General features: G+C 35.0%; 1 protein-coding gene across 1 annotated transcript; it reads left to right on the top strand.

The window, feature by feature from the left end:
• Positions 1 to 273: 273 nt before the first annotated feature.
• Positions 274 to 11,398, top strand: LOC144348601 (uncharacterized). Its single transcript, XM_085502407.1, has 7 exons — positions 274 to 1,141; positions 1,613 to 1,668; positions 2,971 to 3,055; positions 4,997 to 5,129; positions 6,725 to 6,864; positions 8,068 to 8,245; positions 9,018 to 11,398. The coding sequence occupies exons 1-7, from the start codon at positions 320 to 322 to the stop codon at positions 9,275 to 9,277; spliced, it is 1,674 nt and encodes a 557-aa protein (XP_085358533.1). The 5' UTR covers positions 274 to 319; the 3' UTR covers positions 9,278 to 11,398.
• The last annotated feature ends 21 nt before the right edge of the window (positions 11,399 to 11,419 follow it).

Raw genomic sequence — 11,419 nt, 5'->3', positions numbered from 1 at the left:
GTTATTATACACTGTATACTCGTTATTATACACTGCATACTCGTTATTACAAACTGCAAACCTGTTATTATACACTGCATACTCGTTATTATACACTGCATACTCGTTATTATATACTGTATACTCGTTATTATACACTGCATACTCGTTATTATATACTGCATACTCGTTATTATACACTGCTTACTCGTTACTATACACATCATCCCAAAATGCAATTCGGTTTGTAATCCAACACAGAGGGCGTTTACACGTGATTTCTAAAATGTCGGCGGCACAAGTAGATTACCGAGATCGTGATCGAGAGATTGAAACTGTTATGCTGAGGCTGGGATTAGGAAACCTAACACAGCGTTTTAGGGATGAACGGATAGATATACACACCGTGCCAAATTTAACTGATGGTCAGTTAATTCGACTTGGGGTGAGTAAGATGGGCGATCAGGTTCGGTTACGTGAGATGGTAAGCGAAATTGTCAACAAAAAAGACGACACACCGAGCACCAGTGCACGTCGACATGGCGCTGCTGAAATTGCACTAGAGCGTGCATCCTTATTCTCGCCAAGTACCTCTTCCTCCTCGGGGTCATCTAACGCCCGTGGCCAGAAAAGGAAACGCGTCCAATCCAGTGCCGCTCGTCGTAGAACGTGGACTAGTCACCTCATTTGCCTTGCAAGTAGGACGTCGTCAAGAGCCCCGTCAGTAACTGAAAGGCAAGTACTTCACAGAGCGGGATTGGGATCGAAAAAAATACAGTTTTTGGCCGATGATGATGAAGAAAGTGTAATACAAAAAATATCGGACGAGTCTGAAGGTTTCCCGCAATTACGTAACTGTGGTGGATTCGAACTGATGCAGTGTTTACCGCATTGTCGTGAGTTGACGTTAGTCAGCTGTCGATCGTGGTCTGTCAGTGAATTAAAGGCGCACATGGGATCCCAAGCAAAAATCTACATTCGACCAATCCAAACGACACTTAGCACGGAACCAATTGAACAACAAGCAGAAAGTTCGTCCTTAAAAGAAATATGTAGAGGTTGCAATCAAGAAGTCCTTGTCCGGGAATTACGTGATCATCTCTGGACGTGTTCCTCTGTATTTGATGACAGTGAAGATGAAAATATCACAACTATGACTTTGGTAAGTTTCAATATTAAGGTGTCGGTAATTCAGTTTTCAGACAGAATGTATGAATGACTTGAAGTCGTATTCTTAATAGGATCTTAACTAAATGAGGTACAATAAAGTATAAAAAATACAATAAATATTATTAGCAACAAGTAGACAGCAACAATAAACAAAAGAATATGAAATCACTGAAAAGCAGGTAAAGTAAATAAAATATTAATCTATGTTTTCTGGGCAGCTGGTTTCTTTGATTAGAATGCATGTAGTGCAAAATGTGAATTTTGTAAACATCCGAAAAACACAGCAGTATTTTTTATTCCCGAGCACACATAACATAAACAGTGAAACATTAAATGTGACATTTTGATTCCACTACATCACATGTATATTTAATAATCATTACATAGTGTGATTGCCATGGTAATAGTATGGCATCTCCTTGTACATGTTAACATACTAAATGTATGTATTTCTCATTTATAGACAAATGAAAATATACCCTTGGTATCTGCCGTACAAGAAGACGTCGTTATTAATGAGTAAGTGATTCTTAGACATAGACCTACATACAAAATTCTCTCATCTGCTCGCCATTCTAACAGTCTGAGTGATATGATTTGCTTTGCAATCACATGGCCATGGTGCATATCGTTCCCAGTTGTGGCATTTATCGTGAAAGATCACTGCTGATATGGTACGGTAAACGTCACGATATTCACGTTAAAAGTCATAGTTTTATGTGTGTTCGAACCGCACGCTGTTTATTTTGGAAAGACGTCTAAAAGAAGGGTAATATTCAGCCGATTATCAAAAAACATCGGTGGCCGCAGAGAAGTTCCGTAAAAATATAATTTCTCTGTCCTTTTGACACTCAACGTTGGTCATGTGATAAAAAGGTTATCACTTGATATCCTTTGTTCGTAGAGCTGGTTGATACTCGTGGCGTCATGGGCTGTATTATCTACCCCATGACGTCACTCGTATCAACCAGCTCTATTCACAAGTGATATCAGGTCATAACCTCATAATATCAAGGATTTATAGGAGAGGATATGTAATACTGGTGTGATGTGCGATAAAGATACAAATATAATCACAAAATCGAAAGACATACATTCATTTCCTGAATGAGTCTGTGAAAGATATGGTTCGTGTTATGGCGATAACCTTACTCATGTATGCTATCAAACATTTCCAAGCATTGTACAGTCTCTCGTTTGTTTTGTTTTTTGGTATTTTTTCAATAAAATGATATACTAAAAATATTATGTGTGTTAATGGTGAAAGCCGGGTTACCGCATAATGGTTACCGCAAAACATACAAGAGACTTTTGTCCCTTGTAGACGCCCTCTAGCAATACCGGTGATGATTGTCACCGGTCTGGGGTTCATTCCGTGATGCAATGATTAACAGGCTTATTAATATTCCACTAACGACAAAATTGGAGTTCAATTTTCATAAACAAACTTCTGTCTTGATTCTGTTACAACCAGGGGCATCTACTAGGGACACAAGTCTTTTGTTTGTTTCGTGGTAACCCGTCTTTCGCCCTTTACTCACTCGCATAATTTTTTTTAAATATTTGATTTTATTGAAAACATACCAACAAACAAACTAGAGTGTATGCAAGTCTATACAAATCCTTGATATATCACATATCACAATTATTTTGAGTTGCACACCATGAACTTATAAATCATTGGTAAAATGTATTTATGAAGTCCCTTTTGGCAATTTCTATTTGCAGATTTTCATTACATTTTGTTATTGAAAAGATTCAGTTTCTGTTCAAATTTTTTTAAATATATATACAAATGGCCATAAATAATTTATTCTTCAGGACAAGTGATAACGGGACACATGATAATATAGTACATGTAGTTGAATCGGACATTCAAAATATAAGAGAAGACGTCATTAACCCTGTAAGTATGTTTTTAGTGTTAATGAAATTTCTCATTTTTTAGAACATGTTATAATTATGTACCAGACCTTCCTGATATGATCACAAGTGATTCCATTCAAAATGATTTTGTAGTTGATAATGAGGGATCCCTACAGGGACATGTACTTTAGACATTAATTGTGTACAGATTTAGCACATAACACCAACAGATATATGATACATAATGATATATTTTAAGTCATTAATTCAAAAGTAGGCTTCAACCTTTAACATGAAAATATCACATACTTCAGTAGTCAGTATCCAGAATAATAAAAGACTTGACACTGTTAAACATGTTAGGGCTGACTATATTTACAGATGATTGCAGTAGAAGATTCATCTACTGTAGATGAAACTGTACAACTGACAGTGCAATATTGCTTACAAAATAATGTAAGAGATCCAGTAGAAATACTAAGGTTTTACCAGTCCAAAATAATGCTGGGAAGAAGCTTAGAAATACAAACAATGGATCAGTGTGATGAAGAAGATACATCTATTATCTGTGTCGATAGAGTTTCATTAAAAGAAACTGGAATGTCTGAGATCAGTCAGCTAGATATAAACGAGCTAAGAACTACACTAGAGGTGGAATTTTATGGAGAGGTAAATTTGTTTTAGTGTTTTAGTCCCACCAGATGATAGTCTGAAACAATAGGGGGCATTTCTGTATAAGGTTACTTAGTTAGGTGTGCATGGCATCATTCACCCTGGAGAGCCACCTCAGTCACAAAGTTGCTAGTCAGCCACCTGTCGCTTTACTGAAGATTCAATGATTTTTAATACCACATCTCCTCCCAATAGAAGCAGACATAAACTAGAGATATTATTCACTATATTGTTATTCGAAAGTATAACTTATTAGTCCCCGTCGGACGAAGTCTGAAATGGGGACTTTTAGTTTGACCTCAGTGCGTGCGTCCGTCCGAACCCGTATCTTGCACATGCCTGGACCGATCTTGTTCAAATTTCATACACACCTCATACTACTTGGGATACATATACACATACATTTGTTTGTGATCTGATTCAAGATGGCCGACTGGTGCCCATTTTAGTGTTAAAAATGTGTCAAAATCCACTATTTTGGCCATTTCGGAATCGAGTCTCGGTCGTGCATGTACGGATTACGTTCAAACTTGGTACATACATTGATCAAAATGGGGTCTTGGTACACATCCTTTTTTTTTTTCTCCCATGTGCGAAGCACACAATGGGAGTCTTTGCGGTTACCCTGTCTGTATGTATGCATGTTAATAATCTAATTTGCATAAAAATTAGGTAAATTTAGGCTATTTTGGTGATATCTTAAGAACCATTCAACGTATTTCAATAAAATTTGGTACATAGATGCATTGGGGTGATGTACTTACCTGATTATGTTATAGTGGAAATCAATCCTAATTATCTAATTTGCATGATTAGTCAAATTGTAGGTATTTCGGTGATATCTCATGAACCGTCAACTTCAACGCTGTTTCTGGTTCTCACAGAGCACACAGGAGTTTTTTCTTAGCTTTCTTCGATTTGCAGGTTGGATTCAAAATGGCCGTCATTCAAGATGGCCAAATGGCATGCTAAAACTTGGTCAAAATCTGCTGTTTTGGCTATTTCAGAACTTGGTGCATGTCCTTTTTTTGCAGGTTGGATTCAAAATATCACAATTCAACCAAAAGCACACCTTACTGATTACCAGCAGTGAAAAATCACTGCATTCCTCTAATACTACTGATCAGCTTTGCCATTAAAATCACAACGGGACTATGCATCTTTGATGCTTGTTTTGACAATTATAATACATATAATGTATTTATGCTTGATATATGTTAGCACAATACCAGTAAACACTGATTAGCATATTCCTCTATTCTTTAACATTAATAGCCTAAATATTGCTTTTTACTTTCATTACATTCAGAAAGCCAAGGATTATGGAGGTCCTAGGAAGGAATTTTTTGCTATCATTTTAAGAGAGATTAAAGAGACCTACTTTGATAATGGGAAGAAGATGTATATGTCCAGTGATTATATGACTATTGGTGTAATCATGGGTATGTTTATTCTTAATCTACTTGTGTCATATGATTGTCACTTTTGTCTCACGTGTGCGATGCACAAAAAGGGAGTCTTTGTGGTTACCATGTCTGTCTGTCTGTCTGTCTGTCTGCTTCAAGAGCCAACGGCAGTGTTATTGTGTTTCTTGATTCTTTGAGCTCTGTCGAGCAAGTTTGTGCTGCCAGTATTACTGACATTGGAGATATTCTCGTTCATGTTGAACCTTTGACTAAACCAGCTACTAAGGTTATTTTGTCAGGAGTTCCTCCCTTCATTCCTAACAGCTTGATAGAATCGCAACTAAAAATATATGGTAAAATTGTTAGTTCAATTTGAATGATACCACTTAGATGTAAAAAACCTGTATTTATGGATGATGAATGGTTTGGATTTCAATGAAACTTGGTATGTAGATGGTCTGGGATAATGGGCAGATCAGATTCAGTTTTTGGTTAGCCTAATTGTAGCCACTATGCTGATATCTAGTGAACCATTCAACATATTTCAATGAGACCTGGTACACATGAAATGATGCACATACCTAATCAGGTTATTTCGGTGCTGTTATAGTGGCAATCTATACAAATTATCTAATTTGCATACTAATCAACCAATTTGTAGCTATTTCAGTGATATCTCATGAACGTTTCTAGATATTTTTAACTAATTTACAGCTGTTTCACTGGTATCTATAGAACCGTTCAACATATTTCAATGAAACTTGGTAAACAAATGCATTGGATGTAATACATAGACATTATTAGATGATAGTGGGAATTTGTGCATTTTAATTATCTAAGTTGTCATATATCAATTGTTAAAAAGTACACTCATAGTTATTCAAAGATTTATGCGCTCATGGGTATGTAGGGTGATATGTAGTGTTTTCCATTTGTGCTGTCAAACATTACTGTTTCTGATTCTCACAAGCACACAGGAGTTCTTTCTAAGCTTTCTTTGATTGATATTTTAAACTTCTTGAAAACTACAGCAAAATCCCATTTAGGCTTCATTACATTCAGACTTAGTACATACATAGAATATCATGGGAATGTTTATGAATTGCTCTATCACTTGATTAATAATTTACATACTCAGTTACCATGGAAAAATAACTGATGACCACTCATTTTATTGCAATTTTCTGAATATACTAACAGCTAATGCATGTATTTTCTCAACTTTTGGTGACTTGCAGTTCAATTGTATATAAAGGTAGAAGTCAGGTACACATCAATTTTGAAAAAGTTGGTCATAAATAGTATTATGTTTTTGGCTTATTATGTAAAATCATTTAAAATACATTTCCATGATAACACAAAACAGCGTTTTTTCATGTGTATAGTATTTTGAGCAAATTGACCTAACATCTTTCAAAAATTGCTATTTTTAGAATAATTCCATGTTCTTCAGTGCAAAAAGAAGAACATGGTCTTTACCCAATACGTTTGTTTTTGTCTTCACTCATTTGATATCTGATTTTTTGATTGATTTTATTGCTAGTAAATTCTGGGTATTTTCATTTATGAGTAGCCGCCTATATTAAACTCAAGTAAATCATGTACTAATTATTGTTTGTATTCTGGTATAGCTCTCAGTATGTTGCAAAATGGACAATTACCGCAGTTTCTTTCTGAAGATATAAGACAAGAACTATTTATGGATACAGATTCCTCTTGTCCATGTATTCAACAATTAAAGCAAGGACTGGACAAATTGGGAATATATCAGGTATAATTAAACTAACGTATAGTTGTTATACATAGTATTTGCCCTGAATGGAAATGTATTTGTTTCCAGTTTTCATTCTAGATACCAGATCGATTCAAAATCTGTGACATGTATCATGTAACATACATGTGCTGTAAACTTACATTAAATTGAATTGTATAGTGGCTATGTCATGACTTGTTAGTCCCCGTTCGGACATAGTCCGTAAACGGGGACTTATGGATTGTGCTCTGTGCGTGCGTCTGTGTGTCCGTCCTCGCCTGTATCTCGAACATGCATGGACCGATCAAGTTCAAACTTCACTCATACTTTACACGTTATATGGGACGTATGCACATGCATTTGTTTCATGATCCGATTAATGATAGCCGAATGGCGGCCATTTTAAGGCCGAAAATGCATCAAAATCGCACATTTTCACCATTCCGGAAACGGATTTCAGGCATGCATAAACAGATTTTGTTCAAATTTGGTACATACATTAAACATAATAGGACCTTGATGCATGTCATATTTTTTGCGTGGATCGGGTTCAAAATGACCGAATTCAGTTCTGGATCCATATCTGCAACATCAATCAAGTTCAAACTTCACACACATACATCTTGTCGTGCATATGCTTAATATTCATTTAGATCATGATTCTAATTTTTGTCAAAAAATGGTTTATATGTTTCTTAAACATAATTTTGGTGTCATAGTGAGATCACTAATTTGCATATCTTGAACAACTGATACTTTGTTGCTACAGTGTTGCAAAGCCCATTACTTACTTGCAACAACTTTCTCACAATGCATTAGTAAGGTCAGGAAGATAAAATAGGACATGGTGGGTACACATGTGCATATCTGGCTGTGTATGTTTTCAACTTTTGCACTCTTTGATTTAGAGTGCATTTATGACATTTATGCTGCACATGCCTTTAAGTAATACATTAATCAAAATTGGTTACAAAACCCATTCTATTTGGTGAACAAGTATAATTGCACTTGCAGTGTGCTTTAGTTGGGAAGAATTACTGCACTGCTTGGCTGCATACTAAAGCAACAAACGGGTGACTGGACATGACATTCACACTGTTTTTGTTCAAAGCACAAAGACTTGATACCATTTTGTTAATGTCCTCAATGCCAGTATCACCCAGAATTTGAAGGAGGACGTGTCATTGACAATGACTTGTTTCTTTATTTTCTTTTTTTCAGTTATGTATTAAGCTGCCGACCATGCAACATTTATTTATCCACAATCCGTCTAGTGCATTGACCTTCCCAAAACTAAAATTGCTGTTGGTCCCTGAATTCAGTGAAGTTGGGTCAAATAAAAGGCGATTTGAAGGGGAAGTGTATGCTGTCTTTATTAAATATTTGCGTGAACTTGCAAGTAAGTATCCAACAATCCACCATAGCTAAGCTTTAGAGCTAAGGAGAAAAATTGTGCACACATTGGGACTACCATGTGTGTGATGGAGGGAAGGGGTGCACTGATAACTGACAACTTGCATGATTATTATTAATTGATTTTAATTTTTTGGACATTTATGTTCATTATCTTCAGCACGGCGCTCGTTCTAAGCCTTTTTTGATCTTGGGTCTTATTACTGCTATAATATTTAGCTTCTGGAATGAGCTTTAAACCATAGCTTTGAGTGTAACAGGAAAATTTGGTGATCAGATTTCAGTATGAAAATCACACCTAATGTTAACACATCTGGTTGGAATAATGGATTGTATTATCAGAATGCATAGAGGACTGTTTATTTCTGTTGCATACATTCATGAATATTTGTAGAATATGATTTTGGCATTAGACTATTAGTTGAACAAGATTAAAGTGTAATTTTCATCTAAAAGTGGACGAGAAAACAAGATACAATTCTTCTAAATGACTGTCAATCATATAGATTTATTCAAATCAAAGTGTTACAAATATGTCCGTTCAAGGTAGAGATAATGTGTACATAATATGCTAAAACATACAATGTAGGATTGGCAGTAACTTTTGAATACATAATGAGCAGTGGGCTGTTCATTCAAATGACATTTCCATGATTCAATGGTGCAATCCCAGGAACTGCAGAAATGTGCTTAATGTATCATTACAGTTTCCTGCATACTCAATAATTTGCTAGTAACAACTTTTTTCTGTTGTTTAGGTAATAGAAGAGATCATGTTACTTTGGAGGATGTTCTGTCATTTGCAACAGGATCAGTTCAAGAGCCAGTTTTGGGTTTTGGCACACATCCTTCGATAGAATTTGTTGAATATAAAGAGTCCTTCCTACCTGAGGCAGATACATGCATTAATAAACTTAAATTACCAATACCTAGTATTGAACATGAGTTGTTATCAACTGAACAAATGCATACTTTATATGACTATGCATTTACAAGTAAATTCTATGGTAACATATGATTTTAATACATATATGAGAGTTTCCCATTAATGTGTTGTCAAAAAGTTATCCCTAATGGATATACAAATGACAATTGTGCATACATCATATCACTATGTTTATTACTGGTACATACAAAATATCCTAAACATCTTTTTGTATTTAAAGTTGTTTATAAATTGTACCATTCTTAAACCTCTATTGGGGTCTTGGGACTTTCAGCACTTCCAAAACACAATCATTTGAATAAGTGTTTGATTTTAATTTGCTAAGACGATTGAATTGGGTTCTACGGGATGGTTTTGCTGGTGCATTCTCATTTTGTTCTTTCAATGTACACACATTCAGGCCATCAAGTATTTCACATAATAGTCTCATGATCCCAACAAAGCTACATGAATGCTCTCAAGTTCAAATTTAACTGTTAGACTTTGTATGGTAATCCAGGCTGCCAAAAAATTGTTCCACTTGTTCACTACTGCTAAAATTTCTTTAATTAACATTTATGCATCAAGATGCTGAACTCTTCACTTTGAACATATATGTACATTTCTTTTGAATTTCAGCAAAAAATAAAAAAATATTTACTCTTAAATTCTAACATCCTCATCTAAATTTTCATTAAACAAATGGAGAAAGTTAGCTTATAGTTTGTGGATTGTTATAGTTAGTCCCCGTTCGGACGAAGTCCGAAAACGGGGACTATTAATTTGGGTTAGTTTCGTCCATCCGTACGTACGTCCGAGGCTATATCTCGGACACCCATTGACGGATTTCATTCAAACTTTACATGAAAATAATTCATAATGTCTTACATATGCGCGTCAAGTTACTTTATGATCGGAGCAAAAATGGCCAACTGGTGGCCATTTTGGATGTAAAATTTGCTATTTCTGATACCTAAACGTGTCCGCAGATGACTGGGCCGATTTGGATCAAAGTTTGTATGATGATCATACATATTGGGTTGTAGGTGCACAACATTTTTTTTCGTGATTCGAACAAATATAGCCGACTGGCGGCCATCTTGTTTTTCATGGTACCTATGCTACTTTATCTTGAATGCCATGAACGTTTCTGTTTAAATTTTGTACAAAGATAGTATACCAAGAGATACAACTACACCATCATTATTTTTGTGATTGGATTCAATATGGCTGACCGATGCCCAAATTTCATGTAAAAGTGCTAAATCATCATTTTTACATGTTTGGAGCTGTTTCTCAGAGATGACTAGGCCGATATGAATCAAAGTTGGTATGATGATCATACATATTGGGTTGTAGGTGCACATCATTTTTTTTCGTGATTCGAACATATATAGCCAACTGACGGCCATCTTGTTTTTCATGGTACCCATGCTACTTTATCTTGAATGCAATAAACATTTCTCTTTAAATTTTGTACAAAGACAGTATACCAATAGATAAATCAACATGAACATTATTTTTGTAATTTGATTCAATGTGACTGCCCAATGTCCAATTCTCGCGTAAAAGCACTAAATCGTATTTTTTTACAAATCCATCTCCTATTAATGGTTTCAATCTAATCTCAATGACTTCATTAGCATCAAATTGATATGTCAGATCAAAAAATTCTGGACGGGGAGTGTGTCATTAACAATGACTTGTTTAAGATGTTTTTTGTCAATGCACACTAATTCACTCCAAAAACACAATTACATTATTATAATTGAAATGTTTGTATTGAATAAAACCATTGGTTGATTTTCCTAAGCATACCCATATGTTGTCCATAGATTTTAGGTACTAAATCCAATACATTCCCTCAACAATGTAGAGTGTTATATGTAGAACTTAAAATGTTCACACAAATATTTTTGCATACATTTTGCACAATTGAATTGTTGTTTATTGCATTACAATAACCGTCTAGTATCATAAAACTTCAAGGAATCACAAGCATATTTAGAATCCTAACGCACATTGAAAAAGTGGGGTGCATTTTGTAAAACCTGATTTTCAAGCCAATTTTATTTTCTGAAAATTACATGAAATTGCGTGAATAATTTTTATTTCTACAGTATATGAATGTAATAGAACATTTTAGTTTAGTTTAGTTTAGTTTGACATTTCTGTTTTGGGTTATACAATAAAGTATATTATGTTGACATAAAATGTAGCAGCAATTTTCATTCA

The sequence above is a fragment of the Saccoglossus kowalevskii genome, chromosome 1 (genome assembly GCF_978046115.1).
Source record: "Saccoglossus kowalevskii chromosome 1, keSacKowa6.1, whole genome shotgun sequence".
NCBI lineage: Eukaryota > Metazoa > Hemichordata > Enteropneusta > Harrimaniidae > Saccoglossus > Saccoglossus kowalevskii.
The sequence above is the reverse complement of the archived record's forward strand: the minus strand, read 5'-3'. Positions and strand labels throughout refer to the sequence as shown.